The 27,346-nt window shown below is 46.0% G+C and overlaps 3 protein-coding genes across 5 annotated transcripts in view; 2 read left to right on the top strand and 1 right to left on the bottom strand.

Moving 5' to 3' along the window:
* Positions 1 to 27,346, top strand: part of LOC128848467 (killer cell lectin-like receptor subfamily F member 1) — an 84,676-nt gene that overhangs the window by 24,082 nt on the left and 33,248 nt on the right. The window contains exon 4 of the mRNA XM_054048485.1: positions 13,695 to 13,715. Within this exon, the coding sequence (XP_053904460.1) occupies positions 13,695 to 13,715 (21 nt within the window). The remainder of the gene's footprint in view (positions 1 to 13,694; positions 13,716 to 27,346) is intronic.
* LOC128848457 (early activation antigen CD69-like) lies at positions 7,301 to 18,182 on the top strand. 3 transcript variants are annotated; one of them, XM_054048470.1, is made up of 6 exons: positions 7,301 to 7,651; positions 9,666 to 9,864; positions 12,606 to 12,698; positions 13,819 to 14,030; positions 16,657 to 16,760; positions 17,380 to 18,182. In XM_054048470.1, exons 2-6 carry the CDS (start codon positions 9,807 to 9,809, stop codon positions 17,486 to 17,488), a joined length of 576 nt encoding a protein of 191 aa, XP_053904445.1. In that variant the 5' UTR covers positions 7,301 to 7,651; positions 9,666 to 9,806; the 3' UTR covers positions 17,489 to 18,182. The 3 variants fall into 3 exon arrangements, with proteins under 3 accessions (XP_053904445.1, XP_053904444.1, XP_053904443.1); XM_054048469.1 differs by having other exon boundaries at positions 9,671 to 9,864; XM_054048468.1 differs by lacking the exons at positions 7,301 to 7,651; positions 9,666 to 9,864 and having other exon boundaries at positions 12,089 to 12,698.
* LOC128848469 (killer cell lectin-like receptor subfamily F member 1) lies at positions 18,290 to 26,967 on the bottom strand. The gene is made up of 5 exons (XM_054048487.1): positions 26,656 to 26,967; positions 25,455 to 25,553; positions 23,902 to 24,018; positions 21,940 to 22,094; positions 18,290 to 21,313 (listed from the first exon to the last, which is right to left on the bottom strand). Exons 1-5 carry the CDS (start codon positions 26,738 to 26,740, stop codon positions 21,197 to 21,199), a joined length of 573 nt encoding a protein of 190 aa, XP_053904462.1. The 5' UTR covers positions 26,741 to 26,967; the 3' UTR covers positions 18,290 to 21,196.

Here is a 27,346-nt window from a genome sequence, read left to right on the forward strand (position 1 = left end):
GCTCCTGCTAATCAACTCCTCCACCTCCCAGCGCCTCCTGCCCGCCGCAAACAGCTGTTTCACAGCGTTCAGGAGGCTCCGGGAGGGAGGCGGGGACAGGGGCTTGGGGGAAAGGATGGAGTGGGAGCAGGGCCTGGGGCAAATGGGGGGTGTTGAGCATCCCCCAGCTAGAGGCGAAGTGGGTGCCTATGTTGTAAACGACCAACATTTCTCACTTAGAAGACAGCCCAGTCATTTCAATACTTTGTTTACACCACAAAACCACCAAAAAAAAACCCCGAGTCACAAATCACTAACATGTTGGAAGTCAAAGTGACTCATTTCATAACCAGCCTCTAGTTTGTAAGGAGCATGAAACAACGTTATATATATATATTTTTTTATTATGTTTGCTAACGTGGTAAAATCCTACGTGGGCAGTTTGTGGTTTTCACACACACTAACAGCCTGGGGGAAATGCGTGACTTATTAATGCGTGTGACAACTATCTTTACAAAAACTAATTTCCCCATATTAATTTCTACTGTTACTCCCACCTTCTTGTCAACTGTTTGAAATGGGCCATGCTCATTACCACTGCAAAAGTGATTTTTCCTCCCTTGGTATTCTACTGCTAATTGAATTGTCTCGTTAGCGCTGACCCCCCAACTTGGTAAGGCAACTCCTATCTTTTCATGTACTGTGAATATATACCTGCTACTGTATTTTCCACTCCATGCATCTGATGAAGTGGGTTTTAGTCCACGAAAGCTTATGCCCAAATAAATTTGTTAGTCTTTAAGGTGCCACAAGGACTCCTTGTTTTTGCTGATACTGTGCAGACTAACACAGCTACCATTCTAAAACCTAACAACTGTCTTGTCCACACTCGGATTTTACCATATGTTAGCCAACATCGTGGTAAAACCTTTTTTCCTGGTGAAGACAAGGCCATAGTGTGACATAGAATCATAGAAATGTAGGGCTGAAAGTGATTTTGAGACATCACCTAGTCCATTCCCCCAGCCTGAGGCAGGACCAGGCAAACCTAGACCATCCCTGACAGGTGTTTGTCCAACCTCTTCTTAAAAACCTCCAATGACGGGGATTCTACAGCCTCCCTTGGTAACCTGTTCCAGAGCTTAACTACCCTTAGAGTTAGAAAATTGCTTTGAATATCCAATGTACATCTCCCTTGCTGCAGAGTAGGCCGATTCCTTAACCTACCTCCAGTGGACATGGAGAACAGTTGATCACCGTCCTCTTTATAACAACCCTTAACATATTTGCAAACTGTTATCAGGCACCACTCCATCTTTTCTCAAGACTAAACGTGCCTAGTTTTTATAACCTTTCGTCAAAAGCCAGGTTCTACTTACTCAGGATCTTCCAAAAAAGGAGACTCTTCCCAACCCCCAGCCACCTCCCCATCGTCAGCTGGGACAGAGAGGGAATCCAAACACACGCAGCACTCTGTGCTGGGTGGAAAGGAAACCCCAGAAAGAGGAACGAGAAGCAGGGGGAGAAGGAGAAGTTTGTGGTTCCAAATGAACCGAAGGACAAATGTTTGTTTTCATGTTTTTTAAACACGTGGTGTTAGTAAGTAAAACCACTAAATGGATTCATTTAAACACGTGGTGTTAGTAAAACCATAAAGTGTGGATTCACTGAAACACGTGTTAGTAAAACCACTAAGTGTGGGTTCATTCAAACAAAATCTCGCTGTTGCTCTCTCACACACACACACAAACTCTTAAATCAACAAACTGAAGGAAAAAAGGAAGTTGGGTGAGATGCCACTGTGATTTGATAAATGGCTTGAAATACAACTGAGACCTCCAAGCCCCTCGTGCCAAATGAAACGGAATGCATTATGTCTTGCAAAAGGGTTTGTGTAGAGTTTGGATTTGGTTTATTTCTAAACTCTTGTATGATTACGACATTGATCCGCTGAGGTCATTTGCTTTCTTGAAGCTTATGTGGGCGTTTTGTTTTTACTTTTTAAGTTCCGATCCTGTAGTACTTCAGTAGACCCTTATGCCTGCAGAGCTCCTCACAGAAATCAGCGAACTTCTGTGCGGTGTGGGATTCCGCCCACAAAGAACTCATTGCAGGATTGGAGTGTCAGTTGTTTAAAGGCTGATCTTACATTCAGATGACAAACCAAAAAAGTTTTTTTGATTGAGAAAAATTTCAGAATAGGGAATTGTTCTCTAGATTTCCCCCCCCCCCTTTTTTTTTTTTTACTGTGCTCTTTGTAAGGCTGATAAAGAATGAGGCGTCATCCAGGCATCTCTGAAACCACAGTCATCCTGTTGCTTATTTGACACCAGTCAAAGAAAACCACAACGTTTCCTTCCTTGTCATGCTGCCAACTTCTGAAAACAATAATTGTGCTAGTTATACTGTAGCCGCAGTGCAATTTAACAACTGGAGGGCCTGTGGTTGTATGTTGTAGTCTGGATTAAAATAGTTGTTTTAAATAAATTAATGGAGATATCCTATCTCCTAGAACTGGAAGGGACCTTGAAAGGTCATCAAGTCCAGCCCCCTGCCTTCACTAGCAGGCCCAGGTACTGATTTTGCCCCAAATCCCTAAGCGGCCCCCTCAAGGATTGAACTTCCAACCCTGGGTTTAGCAGGCCAATGCTCAAACCACTGAGAGTGATAGTGAGCGATTGCATTATCTGGCCGTTACAAGTGATATTCTTCCGTGAGGATGTCCCCGCAGTAGGTGTTTTTGGGTGCTGATATTGATTGGTTTCTAGTCTGACTGTTTGCTTAATACAGGTGCCTGGCTCCTGTCACGGACTACGAGAATCCTGTAAGGAATTCCACTGGCTGTATAGAGACTGGAACAGAGACAGGCAAATGTAGATTCAATGCAAGACTGCGAAGAGTATAAAGTAAACATGATAGTCCTTCTCCCCACACTGCAAAAATAACTTGTAAACGTGGTTGTGGCCCAAGTGTAGTGTAACATGCTGGTTTTTCTTTCCAGTGTGGAGAGAAAAAAATGGTGTTGAAGAAGTGAGGTTAATTCTCTAAGCCAGTGTTTCTCAAATGCGGCCACTGTGGGCTTTTCTTGCAGCCACAGCCTCCTGGGTGGTTGTGGGTGGGGCGGGGTAAAGCAGCAGCCCCTCCCTTGGAGCTGCCGGCAGTGGTTGGGCCCTGGCTGCCTCTGAAGAGAGAAAATCTGGAGGAGCAGACGGTCGGCCACGTTCCCTGGGGTGGTGGGTGGCAGGCTCCACCCATGGGGCTTTGGGCTCCATTCCCTGGCTGCGAGGTGATGGGCTCTGGCCCTGAGTTCACCCTCCCCAATCACCCTGGCCCCTGTTGCCTCCCCCAGTGGCCCATCGTCCCGCTGCCTGCGTAATCACTTCCCCATCCAGGGCTTAATTTGTCTCTGGGTTTGCCGGGACTGAGTAAATCTGCTGTGAAAAGTGATATTTGTATGTTTGTTAATATCACTTTTCACAACAGACTTACCAGCTAGCAAGTCTTTTAAAAAAGCAACCAAAAAAAAAGGCAAAAGAAACAATAAGAAAAAAGACACGAAGGTACAAAGCACCTTGTGTTTCTATTCTGTTTAGGTCCAGCAAAGGATAGAGACAACTGTACATTATTTTTATTACTGAGTCTGCAAAAAAAAAACCCTACATAAATAAATTACAATGATTTGGACATGTACGTGTGCATATTTATTTCTTTTTCTTAAAGTTAATGAGGTATTTTAGGAAAAATTGTCGGAGCAGCCACCAGCAAGAGTTAGTGGCCGCACTCTGAGGCCACCAAAAAGTTTCTTGTGAGAATCCCTGCTCTAAGCACTGGAGAACTGAACAGAGCCAAGCCCAGCTGTGCAGCACCAGACCAGGACTTGCTCAATATTTAAGCCTGTACCTGTGATCCCGCCTGTGTCTGCATTGTTCCCAGCCCCGCTCCGGTACGCTTCAGACCTGCTCCCCGGCTTGGTTCCTGAATCTAGCTCTGACCCTTGATGCTGACTCCAGCTCCGACCACGAGGCATGATTGCCGGTGCCCTGGTCTGTGACAGAAAGGAGACAGGAATAGATGAGATAGAACAGAGGGAACGAGAAGGCAGCCACCCTGCTGGAACATGGCGTGAAGGGACATAAGAGGGGGCAGTCCCTAAACAACAACAAAACAACAAAAATAAATCCATTCACTCAGCTCTACTGTAGGATTCAACTGGCTCTTTTTTTCATGGACTTGTGTGTCTGTGAGGGCGCGGCCAACAAATCTCTCTTGGAATTTATCTAAACAAACAAAGCGGCTTCTGAAACTTGGATTTGCATAGCAGACAGGTAGGAAGTATGTTAGGACACAGGCTTTTGTTACAACATTCTATCCAGGTTTTTATCCCTTGGGATCACTGGTATTTGCAGAGCCTTCCAGAAGTGATACATGACTAGCGACATCTCGCACCAAACGGATACACGGAAATGCATTTAGGCTGCGGTTTCACGGTTGCATGCTGCAGTGATGCCAGCACCCGAGGGTGGGGACCCTAGCCTAGAAGTATACCTTACATGGTGTACCTTGTATAAAATTTATCACACTTGTGTAACAGTGGTGACACGTTAAATTTTTGTAAACAGGAATTGTGTTTCTTTTCTACAGCGTCACAAGCAGCGCAGGGTATAAAGGTGCCCCAGCCCTGCTCTACACATAAAAATTAGGTCGACCTAGTTGTATTGCACAGGAATGTATAAAATGTCACGCCCTGTTGTGATGTAGCTAGGTCGATCGAGCCCCCGCTATAGACGCAGCGAGGTCGGTGGAAGAGTTCTCTTGTCGATCTAGCTACTCCTTGTTGGAGAGGCCTACCTACATTGATGGAAAAACCCCTTGTGTTGTTGTAGGAAGCGTCTGCAGTACCGAGGTACAGCTGCAATGCCATAGCTAGGCTGACCAGATAGCAAGTGTGAAAAATCGGGACAGGGGGTGGGGGTAATTTGCGCCTCTATAAGAAAAAGCCCCAAACATCAGGACTGTCCCTATAAAATCGGAACATCTGGTCACCCTAGCCATAGCTGTGCTCCTGTAGCTGCTGTAGTGTAGAGGTACCTTACGTTTTAAGGGTACCATAGGGGCTGACTCTGGGGGTGCTCCGGCCCATGGAAAAATATAGTGGGTGCTCAACAGCCACCCACCGATCAGCTGTTCGGTGGCGGATGGGAGCCAGGAGGCGCTGGGGGGGGGGGGTGGAGGGGAGCGAGGGCGGGGTTAGGGATGTAAAAGCCAGTTAACCGGTAAGCATCAGTCTTATCGGTAAGGTATTCTGGTTAACATTTAAACTCCACTGCGGGATTCTGCTGCCAGCCCTGTGCCACAGATCCAGGCTTCTGCTCCCCACACACCAGGATCCCAGCTGCCCCACTCCCAAGGTCCCAACTGTCGGCCATGGGTCTCAGCTGCCGCCCCACACCCGGGTCCAGGCTGCCAGCCCTGCCCCCAGGGCTCTGCATGGGATGGCGGCCGTGACCCTGGGTGCAGGGCCAGCAATGGAGTCCCCAGCACGGGGCCAGCAGCGAGCGGAATACCCAGGCATGGGGCAGCAGCGGAGCCCTGGGCGCGGAGCTGGCAGCTGGGACCCTGGGCGGAGGGCAGCAGCAGAGCCCCAGGCATGCAGGGGGCAGCCAGGATCCTGGGCGCGCAGGGCGGCAGCAGAGCCTAACAGTTAAACGTTTAACCGGTACAATTTTAATAGTTTAAACATCTACTTTTTTAAACCACTAGTTACATCCCTAGGCAGGGCACACTCAGGGAGGGGGCAGAGTGGGGCAGGAAGAGGTGGGGTAGAGATGGGGGTCTCAGGGGAGGGGCAGAGGCGGGAAGAGGCAGAGCAGTGGTGGGGCCTTGGGGGAAGGGGCGGAGTGGGGGCAAGGCCTCGGGGCACCCACCGGGAAAGAAGAAAGTCGGCGGCTGTGAAGAGTACACCAGGCCTTATTTTGGAATAAGAGTATCCACAACAGAAATTATATCTGTATCAGTTTAACTGTACTGATATAACGGAAAAATTTTCTGTGTAGACAAGAGTCATGTTTACAGTACAGACCTTTGCCGGCATAGCTGTCGGTTCGGGGTGCATAGATGCAGTGATATGAGCCAAACGGTGCTTTTACTGGTGTTTTGCTCATGCAGGGTGGAATAAGCTAATAACTGCAAAGCTGTGCTTTTAAGGGTCAGCTTTTTTCATTGAAAAATACCAGGGTGGATTTGATTTAAATCAAATTGATTTAAATCACTGGTCAGGAAGACTCGATTTAATCATGGATTTCTACATAAAAGTGCATTCTTGTTGGTTGTTATAACCTGAATACACTTTCTTCACAACTCAGAGATAGATGTAGGTTTCATTTTTAGAAGGTACACAACTATACATTTTTAAACAGTCATTTATTCTGAAAACTTTTCAGATGAGTTGTACAGCTATAACAAAAAGTGAATGATTGTTTGGTTATTTCATTTACCAAAGGTAATTGAAGCCGATATTTATGAAGTCATTGGGAGGTGAACTATCTAAAATTCAACAGGTTAATCATTAATATTTGGAAGATTTTCTTGCCAGACTGTATTAGGAGGAGAACATCACCAGACAGACATTTAAATTGTTTTATTTAACTAAAACAACAACATTATGTATTCTGGATTTTTTTTTTCTTCAACAGCAAACATAATATTTTAACAAAACAAGCATATGAATTTTTTAATTCAAGTTTTTTAAAATCAGGTTTGTTTTTGTTAAAATTGTTTTTAACTAAAATAGTTAAATGAAATATAATGCCTATCTTACCCACAGGTAGAGGAACTTCATTCAAATATTCCCAACCTGGATTTCCAAATCCGATTTTTTTTATTAAAAAAAAAAATGATTTTTATCTACTCTGAAAAATACAGATTTGCTTCCCCTGAAACATTTTGTGACTTTGTGTTGATTTCACTGAATTGTTTTAATTGGGTGGGTGGGGAAACAAAAATTCCAAAACAAATCATTTTGACAGTTTTTCAAAAGGACACACTTTGATTTGTTTGGTTTGAAACTTGTTTGTTTTGGGTCCCTGTAGTTTTTTTTTTTTTTTTTTTAAAGAACATCAATCAAATGTTTTTAAAAAGTTCAACATTGAAACAAACTGACCTGAAACAAAAGGAATTACTTTCTGGAGGTTCTCTAGCCTGTCTTACACAGGAGGTCAGAGTAGATAATCAGATTGGTCCCTTCTGCCCTTGGAATCTATAAATTTTTCCCCCAGTGTTTTTAAGAATTGCCAGCGAATCAAAAATTTGTTATTTGCCCACCTCTAGCTGTAGGTGGTTCCTGTGGTTTTCAATCAGCGTTTCTAGTCCAATGTCGCTCAAGCTCAGAAAGTCTCTTTCAGTTTCAGGATCTGTGGCTGGCAGTTCCTTCTCTTGTGCTCCCAAAAGGGCAAGGGGGTACATTTACCACTACAATAGATTCCTGATTTGGTGGCAGGTTGCTATCTTGTCGAATGCTCTCTCACGGCTTTCTCACTGGCTTACATTCATGTCAACTCCTCCCCCAATTAGGATGTTTTGCCCAGTTACCAACGTGAGACTGAACGTCAGTTGCACAATTCTCTCCCAGTTGAGCAGTTCCTTTGGATTCAGAGTTGATGCTGCAGGAAACAGGGTGAGTTATGATTCTGATATTAGGAGACTAGTGGGGAGGGGGTCTGAGGGGAAGGCAGAGGCCTGGCCCAGGGAGGCAAGGAATGGAGTGAAAAGAAGAGTTCTGAGAGAGAAATGCAGAGGAGGGCGGGTGATAAGGTGGGAAAGTTGGTGTAACATCCAAAGAAGAGCTGGGTGAGAGGAAGTTTTGGGTGGGGGACGGTTAGACAACTATAGATTTGGGGGTGGCGGATAATTTTGTTTAGTCAAAAATCCAGTTTCTGTGAGGGAAAAAGTTCTGATGGTAAATATTCGACCGACCTTATAAATTTCATGTAACTATCCAGAACATTCTGGTGCATTCTTGATTAACAAGGGATACATAGCTGCGAGTAATGCTGACACACAGTGGAGATTTCCAACATTGCAGCCCGGTGATAGGGCAATGTTGGTAAACTGGTAAGCTTAGTACTAACGAGCAACCAAGAGAAAACACTGGTTTGGGGAGAAAGAGTTCCGCCTGAGAGGGACGGGGCACTGTGGCCTTGCGAGCAGTGAACTAGCCTGACATTTGCAAGACCCGGGTTCTATTCCTGGCTCTGCTGGGTGACCACAAGTCAGTCACTTCACTCAGTGCCTTAGTTTCCCCCTCTGTACAATGGCAGTAGTGATATCGGAGTGCTTTGAGATCTTCTGAAGGTAAGAGCCAGGTATTATAAGATGAAGACTAGTCTTGTGGCTAAGACTGGGACTCAAAAGACCTGAGGTTCAATTCTTGACTCTGCCATAAACTCCAGGTGTGCCCTTGGACCCATCAGGTAGAGCAAAATGTTCAAAAATGACACCAGCACCATGAGTGAGAGATTTTGAAAGGTATTTAGACACCTACAAATGCAGATAGGTGCCTAGTGGTATTTTCAAAAGCAGGTTAGGCCCCTAACTTCCGTTAGCTTGGGCTTCCATTTTCCAACCTCTAACTAACTCCCACTGAAATCAATATGAGTTAAGCACCTAAATACCCTTGAAGATCTGGACCTTGAAGAACAACTCAGATGTCCATCCTCCCATTGCCCAAAACACACTTTTCCTTCCCAAATACAGATTTTGGGGGTAAAGGAAAATTTCAGCACCTGTGATGAATATTTCAGAAGTTATGAGTGACTGAAAATTGGCAGGGAAGGGTGATTAGAATGGAAACAGGTTTGCGACCTCAATTACAACAGCGCTAGTAAATGCTCACTAAGACTAAATATTGTTGCTGGTAGAACAAATCCATTTTTCTTTAAACTCAGCCCCCGAATTCTCCTTTGGCTAATTGTGGCAATGCGGCCAACAGATTGACTCCATGCTGGGATGTATTAACAACATGCAGTTCTGGGGTGTATTAACAGGAAGGTTGTAAGACAGACATGGGAGGTCATTGTTCCGCTCTACTCAGCACTGGTGGGGCCTCAGCTGGAGTATTATGTCCAGTTTTGGGCACCACACTTTCAGAAAGATTGGAGAGAATCCAGAGGAGAGCAACAAAAAAGATCCGAGGCTTAGAAAACATGACGTATGAGGAAATGTTGAAAGAATTAGGCATGTTTAGTCTAGAGAACAGAAGGCTGAGGAGGGACTTGCTAAGAGTCTTCAAATACGTAAAAGATTATTATAAAGAGGATGGTGATCGATTGGTCTCCAGGCCTTCCAGAGGTAGGACAAGAATAGACACAATTGGCAGCAAGGGAGAGTTAGGTTGACTATTAGGATAAACTTTCTAATTCTAATGATAGTTAAGCACTGAAACAGGTTACCAACGGAGGTTGTGGAACTCCAGGTATTTAAGAATAGATTAGAGAAACACCTGTTGGGATGGTCTAGGTTTACTTATTCCTGCCTCAGCATGCAGGGATGGACTAGATGACCTCTTGAGGTTCCTTCCAGCTCCTTATGATTCTATGCTGCCTAAAGTATTTCAATTTATTTGTCTTGAAAGTTTAAATTAATTTCATCCAGTGAACTCTTGTCTGTTTTCTTTTATCCTCTGGTATAAGAACAGAGCAGACTATAACTCAAGTGGAGAAACCTTAGGAAGAAAAGAACCTGGAGCCAGGACTGTCACAGCTGATCGGGAGTAATTCTATATCAGTGAAAGAGTTGGTTGGGACACACGGACAGCTCGCTTCCCAGGAAAGATGGAGAAAACTAATTCTCATTCTGAAAAGGTGCAACGTTACAACTCGATTGAAAAGGGTAATCTGATGGCCATTCCTTCCTCTTTCTTTTTGGGGACGTGGGGAGTGATGCGTGTTGTAAAGGATTAGACCCTGAGTGTCTGGGAAGGTTTGAATAGCCGATTTTTCAGAGGTTCTGAGAACCCACGGCTTCCATTGTGTGAGCTGCGGGTGCTGAATGCACCTGGAAGCAGGACCAGCCAGAGGTGCCAAGATACTCCAAGCAACAGCCCTTGAAATTTAACCTAGGCAGAAACACCAGGAACATCTGAATAGCCAGACTTATCTTCTAATGCAGGGGTCAGAAACCTTCAGCACATGGCCCATCAGGGTAATCCGCTGGCGGGCCGCGAGACATTTTGTTTTCATTTACCATCCGCAGGCACAGCTCCCAGTGGCCGTGGTTCGCTGTTCCTGGCCAATGGGAGCTGCGGGAAATGGTGCGGGATTACCATGATGGGCTGCGTGCCGAAGGCTGCCGACCCCTGTTCTAATACTATGACCCATAGAGTGAAACATCTCTTGATCCAGGGCAGCTCAACTGCTGATATTGTGGAGGCATTTGATAGGCAATTCCAAAGCTTAAGGTTATAGCCCATTTATAAGCCTGAGGCCTTGTCTACATGTGGTGGCTGCTATCTTGGCCAACACTCCGGGGATCGAACCAAGGACCTGCAGAGCTGAAAGCACAAACTGCTACAGCTTGTGCTAAACCTCTAGAACTAGCGCCTGTAAAAGAAGACTGAGAGGGGACCTGATAATAGTCCTCACTTCAGATACGTTATAAAGACTGTGATAAATTGTTTTCCATGGCCACTGAAGGCAGGATCAAAGTAATGGGTCTAATCTGCAGCAAGGGAGATTTAGGTTAAATGTTAGAAAAAACTTTCTAACTCTAGGGTAGTTATGTTTGTGGAGGATAGGTCCATCAATGGCTATTAGCCAGGATGGGCAGGAATGGTGTCCAACAGTGGAATGAGTCAACAGTGTGATGCTGTTGCAAAAAAAGCAAACAGGATTCTGGGATGTATTAACAGGTGTGTTGTGAGCAAGACACAAGAAGTCATTCTTCTGCTCTACTCTGCTCTGGTTAGGCCTCAGCTGGAGTATTGTGTCCAGTTCTGGGCGCCGCATTTCAAGAAAGATGTGGAGAAATTGGAAAGGGTCCAGAGAAGAGCAACAAGAATGATTAAAGGTCTTGAGAACATGACCTGTAAAGGAAGGCTGAAAGAATTGGGTTTGTTTAGTTTGGAAAAGAGAAGACTGAGAGGGGACATGATAGCAGTTTTCAGGTATCTAGAAGGGTGTCATAAGGAGGAGGGAGAAAACTTGTTCACCTTAGCCTCTAAGGATAGAACAAGAAGCAACGGGCTTAAACTGCAGCAAGGGAGGTCTAGGTTGGACATTAGGAAAAAGTTCCTAACTGTCAGGGTGGTTAAACACTGGAATAAATTGCCTAGGGAGGTTGTGGAATCTCCATCTCTGGAGATATTTAAGAGTAGATTAGATAAATGTCTATCAGGGGTGGTCTAGACAGTATTTGGTCCTGCCATGCGGGCAGGGGACTGGACTTGATGACCTCTCGAGGTCCCTTCCAGTCCTAGAATCTATGAATCTAGCCTCTTGTTTGCCAGAAGCTGGGAATGGGCAACAAGGGATGGATCACTTGACGATTCCCTGTTCTGTTCATTCCCTCTGGGGCACCTGGCATTGGCCACTGTGGGAAGACAGGATACTGGGCTAGATGTACTTTTGGTCTGACCCAGTATGGCCGTCCTTATATTCTGGAATAGGCTTCCAAGGGAATCCAAGGGAAACAGATCGGAGAAACACTTATCAGGGCTGGTCTAGGTTTACTTGGTCCTGCCTCAGCGCAGGGGGCTGGACTTGATGACTTCTTCAGGTCCCTTCCAGCCCGACATTTCTATGATTCTAAGAAATAAGATACTCTGAAACTGAAGTAAAAGCAGTCACACCACCTTTTGTGCTAGTTTTACTGTACTGGTTTAAAATCACACAGCTGAGTGAAATTGGCACAACTCTGCACCCTTATTTTAACCCAGTGAATCTGGTAGAGAATAGAGTATATGGTTCAGGTTGAAGGAAACCTTATTGTGCCTTTTGTTTTTGGTCTGAAGGCCCCGATCCTGCTAACACTTAAATTAATGCTTAATTTTCAGCAGGTTAGTAGTCACATAGGCTTCAGTCTCAGGTATTTGATAAAATAGATCCCTTCTTTGTACTTCTAGCTGCCTATTTTACAGCTGGGGAGCGAAAGCACAAAGGATAAGTGACTGTTCCAAGGACTCATAGGGACTCAGTAGTAGAGCTGAGAATTGTGTCCATTGTCCTGAGTCCCATTCTAGTGCCTTAACCACATGCAATGTAGTAGCTGGAAACACGGAAGAGGAATCAGTGACATGTGACCAGCCGGCTCTCTGCAGACAACCAGCAAGGGCCGTCAGACCAAAGTTGGACAACCCCTTGACTAAGGGATCCTGAAAGATGTCTGAAATCAACCAGACCCTGCTTTAGCCGTGGAGATGGCAAGAGGTTGGCGGCTATCAAGATTAGATCAGCAATAAATATCACCCAGTGGAAGCCTGTCTAGATCTTTAACTTCTCATTCCCCTTTTTAGAAGAGGTGGGGGATGTTGTACGGCAACTGTAACTGCAAACTAAAGCAGTTTGTTTCGGGCAAGTCTGCTGCATGGCTAGCTCCATTAGATGTTTGGATACTATTGGCTTTTTCTCTTCCAGAGGGCAAATCTACATGTATCAGATTTCTCAGATGCAGGATTAGAATTGTAGCTGAATTCCTCCTCCTAGCTGCACTTCTCATTTCTTGGGCAGGTGAGTAAACAGCCTTTAACTTAGCTTGGTATTTGTTCTCTGCATGGGGCTGTTACAAACCTGCATTCTGTCTTCTCAGTTTCTACCTGTCTAGCCCTCATCATAACAGCATTCCCCCACCCCTTTGAGTTAGAGCCGCATTATTATCCCCATTTGCCTCATGAATAGAGCTGGCCTGGAGACAGGACTGAATTTCCATGAGAAATGTTGAGTGTTTAGAATTTTTCTCCTCCTCAGACAGAGACTGACTCAGTAACCAGGGTAGGGAGCCAGGTTCAACTTCCAGGTCTGCCTGATTCTCAGCAAAGACTTGAACCCATGTTTCCCACCTCCCAGATCGGTGCCCGTAGAAGCAAGGCGTGGCCTTGCAGGTACCTTGTCTCGGTTTCCCGGCTCTCAGGGCCTCTTGAGAACTCCACGCAGTCCAAAAGGGTATGAGGCAAAATTTCCCAGCTGCGGTTCTACTTCATTACATCCAAAGAAACTTGAAATAAAGTCTCTCCCCTTGGGCTCAGGGGGTTGCACAGCCCTTGTCTTTGGCGTTTGTATTTCCCAATCCTGACTTGGTGTCTCTGGAGTTCTTCACCCTGAGCAGAGCCCTCGATGGCTTTTTATCAGGTCTACGTGCTTGTTATTCCATTCACTGCCTAGATAGGCTCATTCCCCTTAATTTAGCTCCTCACCAGTAGCTTGGGCCTAGACTCCCCTTAAAGGGGTCAGCAAGCCTGTGAAAGTGCCCTAACCAATGGGCTACTCTGGGGTGTGTCTCTGTCTTGTTTTGATCAATAATCCCCCCTGGACCTGAGAAGCCTTCCCAACAAAACTGATCTGTTTTGGTGAAAAGTTTCAGTTTTGACAAATTGGCATTTTCCAATTGAAAACGCGTTTTGTTAAAAAATTCCCGACCGGCTCCAATTATCATCTCCCATTTAAAGAAGGGGAAACCAAGCACAGAGATGATATCACTTTTGATCTTTCCTATCAGATGCCCTCCAGCCAGCAACCAGACACTGAAGAGTCTTTGAAGCCTAAATTTGGGGGGGTCTTCTTTTGATTCGTGCCCCTGTGACACAGAGCAGTGGGGCAGGAGAGAATCAGTTTCTTTCTTTCTCCTTTCCAGTGATGGGATTTAAAACCCAGCAGTCATGTCCACTCTCCAACTCTGCCTCATGTCCAGTGAGCCGTTCCACCTCCTCATGTGTGGATGGCTGGATCGGGTACAGAGGGAAATGCTACTATTTCTCAGAGGCTGAAGGGAACTGGACCTACAGCCAGAATAATTGCTCTTCCCTCGGTGCCTCCCTGGCTGTGATTGACGCCCGGCAGGACCTGGTAAGGAAGAAACTGATTTCTTGTTCTATATGGCAATTTCAATAGACTGGGATTGCAATGATAGTGACTGACTCATTCCAGAGTTCTAGGTTTGGAATGCTAGTGACTGACTCATTCCAGAGTTCTAGGTTTGGAATGCTAGTGACTGACTCATTCCAGGGTTCTAGGTTTGGAATGCTAGTGACTGATTCATTCTGGAGTTCCGGAATTGGAATGCTCATGACTGTCTCATTCTGGGGTTCTGGGTTTGGAATGCTAGTGACTGACTTATTCCAGGGTTCCAGTTTTGGAATGCTAGTGGCTGACTCGTTCTGGGTTTGGAATGCTAGTGATTGACTCATTCCAGGGTTCTAGGTTTGGAATGCTAGTGGCTGACTCATTCCAGGGTTCCAGCCCTGAAACTCATAACAGCCTCTGGTCCATGTAGTGGTAAAGATGCTAAATAACATGGAAGTTTCAGCGGCTAGATTCAAAACTGGCATCTGTGTTGTCATGGCTGAGATCTGAGAGTGTAAGTTGAAAGGCAGTTCCCATTATAAGCCTATTGCCAAGATTTTTCAAAGTGACGAGTAATTTTTGGTTGCCCAATATCAGATGGCTTCAGTGGGCCTGATTTGGAGAAATTGCTAAACTCCTGTCCTCTAAAAATCAGAGCCCTTTAAGGCTTCTCATGACGGGCACCCAAAAATCACTAGTTTCATTTGAAAATCTTGATCTCTCTAAAATGGGGTTAATAATCCTCACCATTGTCTGTCTTGTCTGTGAGCTCTTGGGGCAATGGGTGTCTCTCAGTATAAGGACACAAAACAGGAAGGGTCATTGAGTCCAGGACCTGCTATCTCAGGCAACCCCATTTGTTAATAAACTTATCAAGCTCCATCTTCAAATGAGTTAGGTGTTTCCTTGCCTCCTCCTATTGGTCACCTCTCCCCCTTGATGAGTAGCAACTTCTAATTTCCAGCCTGAATTTATTCATGGCCAGTTTGTCCCCATTTGTTCTTGTGCCAACATTTGCTTTGAGCGTCAATAGCTTTTTCTCCTTCCCGGGTGTTTTATCCCATGATGTATTTATAGGGAGCAATCAAATCCCCTCTCAGGCCTGCTAAACAAGCCAGGTTGTTCCAGTTTCCTCTCCCATGTGCATGTACATAATAATCTACACGGCCACTCCTTCCTTTGGTGGGCAGTAGCTAAACTGAGCAAGGGCTGCTGCTGGGCAGAAGAATGGTGGCTGCTACAAAGTGTTTTTAAGAGGAGCTCCATCTGTGCGTGGCATTGGATCCGGCAGGGTAGTCATTGCCACGTGTTCCCGACAAAAAGCATTTTGACTTCCTGTCGCAAGTTGATCCCAAGTGGTCTATTTTGTCTGAAAAACACTATTATTATTTATTAGTGTCTAGAGGCCCCCCACAGAGATAAGGGCTCCATTGTGCCAGGCGCTGCCCAGACACCATGAGAGACAGTCCCTGCCCCAGCTGAGATCAGGGCCCCGTTGTGCCGGGCGCTGCACAGACACACAGGGAGAGTCAGTCCCTGCACCAGCTGAGATCAGGGCCCCGTTGTGCCGGGTGCTGCACAGACACACAGGGAGAGACAGTCCCTGCCCCAGCTGAGATCAGGGCCCTGTTGTGCCGGGTGCTGCACAGACACACAGGGAGAGACAGTCCCTGCCCCAGCTGAGCTCAGGGCCCCGTTGTGCCGGGCGCTGCACAGACACACAGACAGTGAGAGACAATCTCTGCTGCAAAGATTTTATAATCCAAATAGCGCCTTGGGATGAACGCTAATGACTAATTGATTTTGCAAAGCACTAAGGCACGTCTATGGTGCATTATAAAAATATACTAGCGCAGGTCAAAAATTGTCAAACAGAACAATTGGGAAATGCTGGGGAATCAAAATATTTTTATAGAATTTGTCAATTTAGACAGTTGTTGATGAAAAATTATCAGAATGAATCAATTTGATAAGGCTGAAATGAAACAGTCCGATTTTCCCAAAATGAAATATTTCATTCCATGAAGAATTTTGAACTTTCAGCTTTTTGTCCTGATTTGGGACAAAACCAAAATTCAGAATTTCCCACCAAATGGAACTTCCATTTTCCCCTGCTCTAAAATGTAGACGTACAGTCATCATAGTGATCATCATCAAACACACATAGTCTACTAAGGACCGTTGCGCCAGTCTGAGTGCCCGTGGTGGCTGGTGTCGCACCAGGTGTTGTGTGGTGAAGTTCCCAGATCTTGTTCAGTCCTGCGAACCCACAGATCTTTGGGGTGGCCGCGGATGTGGCACCAGCTAGGGTCAGGAAACAGTCCCCTTTGCATGTTGCTGGAGAGTTTGAGAGCACGGCGCGCTGGGTTACTTTTGTCCATCTGGTGACATGGCTGAGGAGCCTGCAACACCGCTTTGGAATAAAATGAGCGACTGAAGGAAGGCTGGATCTTTGCGACATTGTGACATTTCCCACAAAACCAAACCACGTTATGCTCAGGAATGGGCCTAGATAGAGTGATGGAACTATAGTCTTCTTCTACAAGAGTGGGGTGGAATGATGCTGTGTGCAGTCACTGAAGGCCGTTGTACATAACGCGCTTCCTCTTTGCTTCTTTATCACCGTAAGGATTTCATACTGCGATATAAAGGCACCACAGATCCGTGGATTGGTCTCCAGAGGGGCTCTGATCATCACTGGAAATGGACAAATGGCACCAAATTCAACAACCTGTGAGTTTCTTTGTTCATCTGGAACGCTGAGTCAGGCTGGGCTGTGTTTAAAGCCGGAACTTAGGAGGTCTGATTTCCATGCCTGGCTTTGCCACAGGCTCTGTGTGTGATCGGGGCCTGCGTCGTAGAATAATGCTTTGGCCAAATCGCTGGGTGGCTGGCCCTTTAAGGGGACATGGGTCTCAATCCCACCTGTGACGCAGTCAACTCTCGTGGGTGGGGAAAATGGCGATCATGTGACCCAATCAGACGATAAGGGCGAGGCTTTGGGTGAATCAGAGGCTGAGCTGCTGGAAAAAAGCACTCAGCCAGCATCTGGTCCCTGGAAAGAGGGCCGTGAAACCCTGGTCTAAAAGGAAGTGTGTGTGCAGGCTGGAGAGGCCGACTTGAACCACACAGTCCCAGGTAGCAGCACTGTGGAAACCCTGAACCTAGAGAGGTGGGTGAAAGGAGGCTGACTTTGGGAGCCGGACTATGTTCAATACATTAGACCCCAAGAAGAGGGCGATACGGTTTTAAAGACTTTTGTGCTGAGTGGCTGATTTCCAGGAACCTCGGAGGGAAACTGAGGCAGGGCCATGAGGGGCGCTTACAAGCCACATCTTGCTGTTCTTTCCAGGTTTGAAGTCAGAGGAGATGCAAACTGCGCATTTCTGACGGAGACTGCAGTCAGCTCTTCAAGGTGCTACACCGTGAGAAGCTGGATCTGCAACAAACCGTATGCGTAATAGATGAAGGGAAAGTAACACGGACATGCAGGGGGGATGCCAGAAATGAAGGACTTAAATCACAGATCGACTCTGAAAACCAAGAGCAAAAAACTGCACCTTAGGAGTACTGATTTATCATCTCTTGGTGTCTCCAGATCAGATGGGCTCATTTTACAAGTAAACAGATGCTGCTGGGGTTCCTCCCTACCCCCACCCGCACCCCCTTTAGCTGCCAGCACCACAAGCTCGCTTCTGGGATCTGAGAGTTAAGCTGGGTTCTCGATTTTGTACAGCATCTCCAGGGATAAAAGTTCTGCGGGGCACAGATGCTGCCCTTTGTGGACACCCATGTAGTTCTTCCGTCCCTTTCCCGTCCTGCCTTCCGTGACCGCCATGAGGCCCCCGTCCTCTTCCCATGCTGCCCCTCTGACCCACACGGCCCCTGTCCCCTCCCTATCCTGCCCTCTATGACTTTCGCACCATCCCCCCATCACCTTGTCCAGCCCTTTACTGACCCTCCTGGGAAGGGGGTTTGTGCGCACCTATATATGCTCCTTGAAATGTTTTTTATCTTGGTTATTTATGAAGGCAGTAATGGCTGAGCAGATGCGTATTACCCCACTGCCCTAAGTATTTACACCTGGCTCGTTTCTGTGACCTCTGAGCCCCAGCAATTCCAGGCTACGAGCCCATAAAAGAAATTGGATCAAAAGCGTGAGCAGTGTGTTGTCATGAATGTAGGGTTCAGAATTAAATCCTAGCCCCAGTGGGGTCAATGGGACTTTCGCTGTTAATGTCAAGGGGGCCGGAACTTCACCCTCTGTTTATATGCTCTTTGGGGTATGGACCATCTTTGTGTGCTGTGTTTGTACAGCCCCTAGCACAGTGGGGTCCTAGTCCATGACCGAGGCATTACTATAGTACTACTACAAAAAAAGAGTGATCATATGGACCTTTAGATCAACACAATAATCAAGAATAAAGCAGGATTGCATTCACAATAGTCTGTTAGCCACTATCGCCAAGCCCAAGTGTTCACAAATCAGGAGTCAAAACAGTCCTGCGGTGCCTGCGGATGGTCAATGTGAACAAAATGTCTCATGGCCCGCCAGCAGATTATCCTGCTGGGCCACGTGTGGCCTGTGGGCCACAGGTTGCCCTCCACTGGACTAGAGACTTGCTTTTATTTTAATTCAAGCTGAGATCATCCTATGATCACATGAGTCCAGGAGCTGGGGCTTTAAGAAACAGGCTGTCACAGGGCATGGCTGCCCCATCATGCGCCCTTCTGGTGGAGTGTGCCTCTGCAGGTGAACCCTGCCTCAGAGTCAGTTTCCACCTCTGAGGCAAGTCGTCTTGGCCTTCTGCACGGGGTCTCTGTTGGCAATTTCATTCCGTCTTGCAGCGAAGTCACTACACAAATTTAACCCCTTCCTGGATAACAAAAGTTCAAGCCAACGAAAGGTTCTTCTGCTCCTTTTGGGCTCCTCTTTAGCCCACCTTCTGGGCTCAGTTCTCAGTCCCCTTTGGCCTACCTTTAGGTGCGTCTTTGCTCTGTTACAGAGCATTGACTCCCTGGTTGCTTTTCCTGGAGTTACCTCTCAGTCTACCACTCACTGGAGTTTTCCCCCAGAAAATGCTGATTTGACAAAATTTAAAATGTTTTGCTGGAACAGATTAATTTCATCAAAATTTTCATTGAGGATGAAGAAGACCTTTCACCAACAGAAATTGGTCCAGTAAAAGATATTACCTCACCCACCTTCTCTCTCTCAAATGTATAACTCCAACTCGTAAAACTCATCACTGCCCATAGACTAAAATACAAAGCTTTCATTTTTTTCCAAGAACGGACCACCAGGTTTATAGCAGGATGGCTCCCATCTGACAAATCCACTTGAATTCAGTGTTGCAAGATTCAGAATTAATCCGATTCCTTCTGATCATCCCACAGCTGTTTCCTTCAGCAGAGCCAGTTACTGGGAACCTGCAAAAGATCTGTGATTTAAAATGTGATTTATCACTACCGATATAAGAAGATTTCAGGAGCGTCACCTGTTTGTCACTCTGAAGTCTAAAATGTGTCTGGAGTCAGTGTGAAGCGATGGAATCAGCGACAAGCACGGTTGAGGGTTTGTTTTGTTCAGAATATCGCCATGTTCGGTCACTAAATATCTTACAACTGATCATGTCAAGATTATGGCTCCAAATGTGGCTGCAATTGGCGGTGGGTGAATAATGATTTTCCGGTTTGTTGGCAATTTAGTCCACACGCAAAAAAATTGTTTCTTGCTGGACCAAAACCAAAACTTGTTGAGATTTTTGGCGAATCATAAAATAAAATTCATTTGGGATCCAACTCAACATTTTGACAAAATCGAAATGTTCTGTTTCGATTTTGACCATTTTAAGACTTTTTTTCAATTTTAAAAACATAAAGTTAAAGGCAATTTTTAAATGAAAAGTAATTTCAATCCGAAAAATTGATATATTTTGTTTTCATAGATTCCACGGTCAGAAAGTACCATTGTGATCACCTAGTCTGACCTCCTATAAAACACAGGCCAGAGACCTGCCCCAAAATAATTCCTAGAGCAGCTTTTTAGAAAAGCATCCAATCGTCATTTAAAAATTGCCAGTGATGGAGAATCCACCAAGACCCTTGGTAAATTGTTCCAGTGGTTAATTATTCTCACTAGTAAAAATTTACACCTTATTTCCAGTCTGAATTTGTCTAGGTTCAGCTTCAAACCACAGGATCATGTTATACCTCTCTCTGCTAGATTGAAGATCCGATTATTAAATATTTGTTCCCCATGTAGATACGTATAGACAGTAATCAAGTCACCCCTTAACCTTCTCTTTGTTAAGCTAAATAGATGGAGCTCTTTGAGTCTCGCACTATAAGCTAGGTATTCTAACCATTTATTCTCTGTACCCTCTCCAATTTATCAACATCCTTCCTGAACTGTGGACACCAGAACTGGACACAGGATTCCAGCCACTCTCGCGCAGGGCCAAATCCAGAGGTAAAACAACCTCTCGACTCCTACTTGAGAGTCCCCTGTTTATGCATCCCAGCAGAGCTTGAACTCTTGGCCACAGCGTCAAGCTCATATTCAGCTGATTATCCACCACAACCCCCAAATCTTTTCCAGAGTCCCTGCTTCCCGGGGTAGAGTCCCCCATCCTGTAAGTAGGGCCTGAGTTCTTTGTTCCTAGATGTGTACATTTACGTTTAGCCGAACTAAAACGCAGATTGTTTGCTTGCGCCCCGTTGAACAAGCGATCTAGATCGCTCTGAATCAGTGACCTCTCCTCTTCATTGTTTACCCTTCCCCAGTGTTTTGAAAATGTCTCAATAGAACGCTTTGATCCATCAATCAATCGATTGATTTTCTGAAATGAACAATTGGGTGGAGCCTACATGAATTTGCAGAACATTTCGGTGTCACTGAATCTCTATTTTTTCCCCCCAAAAAAGTTTTGGCAGAAAGTTTTTGCCTAGTTCTGTTGCATTCCTCCTGCATCCATGAGGGGGAGGTAGAGGCATAAAAAGGAATGAGTTTAGCAATTGCTAATTCTTGAGGATGAAGAAGACCTTTCACCAAGAGAAATTGGTCCTGTAAAAGATATTACCTCACCCACCTTATCTCTCTCAAATCCTGGGACCAACACAGCTACAACTTTTCGACCTCATGTAAACCAGTAACCACTTACAAACACTCACAGACTTTGATCTAATGGGGAAGTGTCCACCCAGGTCCATTTCTTCTCTGGCGATTTAATGGTGAGTCCAATCCAAACAAGGCTTGTCCCTTGAGTAATGTTCTGTATCAGCTCCTGCCAAGTGTGAGACAGATGCATCAGGGTGAATATAATTCTCTGGTTTCTTGTGTTCTCCTCGTGCCCAATGGGAACCCCAAGTCATTGAGAGCCCTATGGGACTGGAAAGATGTAGCTGGATGCAGTGGTGGAGCAGTGACTTTACACAGCACCATACGCTGGCATCCACACACTACAATAGGATCAGCCTTAACTCCAACAGATTCCCATCTCTGAGCCCTCTAGATAGAGGAAAGCACAGGGATAGGCCATACTCGCTCCTGAGAGTGGAAGCAGGTGCATGTGGGGAGGAAGAGTCAGTGAAATTTTCCTATGGCTCTTGAGACCAACAGCCTGGAGCAAGACCACGTCCTGTGCCCCTCCCACTTACCCACAAGCCCCTTCCTCGGTAAGGCTGTCCCTACTGCCTGCAGTGGAGATACACAGATTTAAATCAGCTGGGGATCAGGTACATGGAATTTTCCGTTAAGGATGTTTGGCGACATGGGACAGTCCAGCCCAACTTGTTAAACCAAATATTCCATCTCTGAAATTCACCCTCATCCGCTGTGTTAGCAACATCGACGGTAAACCATAACAAAACCTCCCCAGGCAAAGTTAACCCCCCAGCTTAGTTTCTTTACCATCTCCTCCCTGTCCTGGATGACCAGCATCTGAGACGTCCTCATTTCACAGTCTTTAAAGCTCTCACTCCAGAACTTACTCTCTTTAGAGACCCAATAGCATTTGTCCCTGTGGGGCAGCCAGTCCCGGGGGCAGACTTTGCACCCGGAGCCACCTGGAAAGAGACATAAAAGCAGGGACTTCATCAGCGGAGTTGAGGATTCTGGGGGGAAGCTCAGGCTGGGAGAGCAGGGATCTGCAGTTTGGGACTGAGGGACATTGGCAGAGTTGGAGGAGATGGGGGATGCAGGGCTGGGATAGCAGGTGGCTTCTGGTTGGGACCTAGCTAAAAACCGGAAAAATGTGAGTAAAGGCTGAGAAATACCCTGAGTGACCACTAGATGTCTCAGCTGACCCACAAAGCTGGCCCCAAGAATGTGTTATTACTCTTAACGGTCAGGCCGCACCAAGCAGAAATGACCGGGGGCTGGTGGAGGAAGATACAGTTATGGGCCTATGGCATATTTCTGCTGGACACGCCACCTTTCCTCCTCTCCAATCAGGGTAGGTGCCAAATCTAGACGCAGCCAAATGTCAACAGAAATATTCCAAGGAATCGGTCTGAACTTTGAACCTCCCAGTGGAAACCAGTTACTTTATGCTAGCAAAGTGTGTGCCGCATTCCCCTCCAGTAGCTAGTCCACAGAAAGGAGAATAACTTTAACATTAGAACAGAAGAATGACCAGACTGGATCAGATCAAAGGTCCATCTAGCCCAGTGTCCTGTCTTCGACAGAGGCTAATGCCAGGTGCCCCAGAGGAAATGAACAGAACAGATAATCATCTAGCGATCCATCCCCTGTCACTCATTCCCAGCTTCTGGCAAACAGAGGCTAGGGACAACATCCCTGCCCATCCTGACTAATAGCCATTGATGGACCTATCCTCCATGAATTTCTCTAGTTCTTTTTTGAACCCTGTTATGGTCTTGGCCTTCACAACATCCTCTGGCAAGGAGTTCCACAGGTTGACTGTGCATTGTGTGAAGAAATACTTCCTTTTGTTTGTTTTAAACCTGCTGCCTATTCATTTCATTGGGGGACCCCTGGTTCTTGTGTTGTGAGGAGGAGTAAACAACACTTCCTTATTTGCTTTCTCTACACCAGTCATGATTTTATAGACCTCAATCATATCTCCTGTTAGTCATCTCTTTTCCAAACTGAAAAGTCCCAGTCTTATTAATCTCTCCTCATACGGATCTGTTCCATACCCCTAATCATTTTTGTTGCCCTTTTCTGAACCTTTTCCAATTCCAATATATCTTTTTTGAGATGGGGCGACCACATCTGCACGCAGTATTCAAGATGGGGGTGTACCATGGATTTATATAGAAGCAAGATGATATTTTCTACCTATTATCTATCCCTTTCTTAATTATTCCCAGCATTCTGTTTGCTTTTTTGACTGCCACTGCACATCGAGTGGATGTTTTCAGAGAACTATCCACAATGACTCCAAGATCTTCCTTGAGTGGTAACAGCTCATTTAGACACCATCATTTTATATGTATAGTTGGGATTATGTTTTCCAATGTGCATTACTTTGCATTTATCAACATTAAATTTCATCTGCCATTTTGTTGCCCAGCACCCAGTTTTGAGAGATCTTTTTGTAGCTCTTCACAGTCTGCCTGGGTCTTAACTATCTTTAATAATTTTCATCATCTGCAAATTTTGCCACCTCACTTTTTACCCTTTTTTCCAGATCATGAATGAATATGTTAAATAGGACTGGTCCTAACTTTCTACTACTGCCAGCTAGTGGAGTTACTCCTTTAGCTCACCCAGTAGAAGTCTGTGCTATAGGACCTGGGGTTCAAAGCCCACTGATGACCCTACCAAGGGAAGTGAGATGTGCAGACATTTCTTCCCGGTGGTGTGAAATGTGCATAGCAACCCCGCGTCCGAAGGAGGTGAGGTTACCTGCAGCGCTGCCGGGTGCTGAGTCACACAGACGCCGCCTCAAGTGAGACACCAGCTCCTCCAGGGATGCATTCCCTGCTGCTCCAGCCTGGTCTTCATGAGCTCGCCCCTGGAAAACTTAGAGACCAGCAGAGCTGGGGTTAGGAAATTGCCTGGCAGTGTCTGACTGTAATAAAGCATCAGACAATGTGGCTCGGGGTCTGTTAGGCAGAAGGGCGGAGGGAGAAGACCAGACATTAAATATTTTAGTGGGGGGGAATCTATGGTTCTCCTGCCTTGGATGATTGCTAGCTCCAGCTTAAATATCAAATTGAAACTCTCAAGGGCTAGTGTACGGGGTTTTCCTTTTGGATGTTTGGAGAGGATAAAGCTGGGGGGACAAAAAGAAAGGAAGGGTGGTTTGCGGCTCATGTTCAGGCAACATTTCCAATGAAGTTGATGAGTGTTTGACAGAGGTAGGGTGGGTCTTGTGGTTAAGGTCGTGGATGGAGGTGTGGCTTCAATTCCTAGTTCTGCCACAGACGCAGTCTGTGACTGTGGGCAAGTCACTGCATCTCTGTGTGCCGCCTGTGCCTCAGTTTACCACCTGTGATGTGGGAGTACAGAGCCTTCCTTTGTCTTGTCTATCGAGATGGTGAATTGTTCGGGGCAGGGACTGTCTCTCGCTGTGTGTCTGTGCAGCGCCTGGCACACTGGGGCCCTGATCTCAGCTGGGGCAGGGACTGACTTTCACTGTGCGTCTGTGCAGGGCCCAGCGCAACAAGGCTCTGATCTCAGCAGGGGTAGGGACTGTCTCTCGCTGTGTGTCTGTGCAGTGCCCGGCACAACGGGGCCCTGATCTCAGCTGGGGCAGGGACTGTCTCTCGCTGTGTGTCTGTGCAGTGCCCGGCACAACGGGGCCCTGATCTCAGCTGGGGCAGGGACTGTCTCTCGCTGTGTGTCTGTGGAGCGCCCGGCACAACGGGGCCCTGATCTCAGCTGGGGCAGGGACTGTCTCTCCCTGTGTGTCTGTGCAGCGCCTGGCACAATTAATTGAGTTAGAGAAAACATTGTAGTACATAGGCTTGGAAGAATTTGATTTTTATTGGTAAACGTTGACTTCACCAAATACACACAAATTAATGAAAAACTATTTATGGATAATAATCTAATTTTACTTGTATATTTTGACATGTGATACTGAGTATTTCTGTGAACTGTTATAAAGCTTTCACTTTTAGAATCACAACGTCTGCTGTCATTAAATAATTATCGTCTGACCCCACTGTTGTCCTACCACCCCATAATTCCCCACAACTGTGAACATTTAGATATAAATACGAAAAGCTTAATACCCATAATTTTTCACAACTGTGAAAATTTTACTTGAGAAAAATTTAAAAAATGCTTAAAAATAAACATCAATATTATCCGTCGAAATTATAAACATCAATTGAAATCTGCCAAACCTAGTTAGACTGTTACTTAGCGAAGGTGATAGCACTCTAGAAATCTATCTAAAACAGACTGCATTTGATCGATTTTAAAAAATGGTTGGGATCCCAGACACTTACCCCAGGCACCCAGTGCAATCCCCGCTAACATCAGAATGATACACCAGGCCCCCAAAGCTCCTAGGGCGATTTTGTAACAACGGGGACTCGGAGGAGACTCTGGAAGATGAAAGATTTAGTGAAACATCATCATTAATTAACTCCAGCAAAGGGCTCTGAATAGGAAAGATGCTAGGCCAGGAGTAAATGTTATTATCGGCCCTGAATCTTAGTTCCAAAATTCCCCCTGCAGACAATCAGCGTGTTACCAGAGGACGCCTGGTCTTGTGGTTAAAACACTGTGGATCGGGGTTTAATTCCTTGCTGGGCCAGGGACACAGATTCCTTGTCTCACTCTGGGCAACTTCACTCAATCTCAGATACTGCGGTGATGAGTGTGGGATTGGAATAGAGTCGAATCTCCTGTGTCTCATTTCCCCCTATCTGGAGAGGGAAAATAATCCTCTCTTTAGGCTGTAAATTCTTTAGGGGAGAGACTGTTTCTGGTTATATATCTGTACATCACCTAGCACATAAAGGTCCCGATCATGGATGGCGTCTCTAGGTGCTATTGTAAAACAAAGACAAACTAATAACAATAAGAAATACCATTGTCAGCTCCAGCGGCTGGTCGGTGAGATTGTAATTTAAATGGAGGTTTTAAACAATAGTCTGCAAAATTCTTTCAGCGGGAAATACTGGAAATCTGCAAACCTAACCTGCCTGAGAAGAGGATTTCTTCAATACCAGAATAATAACTGCACATCTAGCACCGGCAATACCAGAGTCCAGATTCAAGTAAGAATTTTTCAGACTGGGCCTCTCGCTACTCCAGTGTATTGTCCACACAGCCTGTGGCACTAAACTCCGTCATCACTAACACTGCAGCTGTATGTTATGTTAGTAATATAATTACACCAAGAGGTTCCGACTGAAATTGGGGCTCTAATTGTGCTGCGCCCTGTACACGTTGCTAGTAAGAGACCTTCCCTTCCCCAAAGAGCTTATAAAGAAACAAGACAGACAAATGGTCGGAGGGGGAAAGGAGATGCCCAAGGTCTCAGAACCAGGATTAGAACCCACATCTCCTACCTGCTAGACCACATGGCTTCTCATGCCCAGGGAAAATGCTTTCCTCTCGCCCCCTCCTTGAAATCTTTGGCATAAAAACCCAGATTTCAATGGCGGTATGTCTCAAACTGAAGACATTCTATGTCAATACCTTGGCGTCCATCTGGAGACAGACAGGCTGAGTTTCCCCTCTTCGGCCGGAGGTTCAGTACCGTGTAACCTTCGTCGTCCTCCATCTTCCCCAAACTCAGCGGAGCTGTATCTTCAAACAAACAGATCGAAATGAGAACTAAGTGCCCACAAGAGTGAAACTGACCCGCTGCAGCCTTTACGAGAAGTCCTGGCAGCTTCTCGGGACTGTGAAACCACACAGGAAATTTAGATGCACGAGTGGAAACATACGGCCCAATTCTCAGGTCCAGCTGAGTGGCGCTCTGGTGACAGAAATACTTGGTGCTGCTGTTTTTTCATTCAGAAACATTTTGGAACAGAAAAGGTCTTTTTTTTCTAGATGAAAATCTTCATTAAAATGTTCATTTCTTTGAATACGTTTGCTGGTTTTTGGCCCCCTATAGCGGGGTGGTTACCTCGCTCCTATTAGGAAAGGAGGGAGAGCAGCTGAGGGAGACTGGCCACCCGCTCAATCAGGGCACAGCGGGTGCAGATAAAAGGGCGTGAGTGAGGAGCCAGGTCAGTCTCACTCTAGCCTTGGAGTGAGAAGGGCCTGGCTGCCTGCACAGGGTACCTTCAACAGAGCAGTGCTGGGGAAGGGGCAGGCTGAGCTGGGGAGCGCGCCTGGCGACCTCCCAGGCTGAGGCCTAAGGTGGTATTGGGGCTGCAGA

The sequence above is a fragment of the Malaclemys terrapin genome, chromosome 13 (genome assembly GCF_027887155.1).
Source record: "Malaclemys terrapin pileata isolate rMalTer1 chromosome 13, rMalTer1.hap1, whole genome shotgun sequence".
NCBI classification, from domain to species: domain Eukaryota; kingdom Metazoa; phylum Chordata; order Testudines; family Emydidae; genus Malaclemys; species Malaclemys terrapin.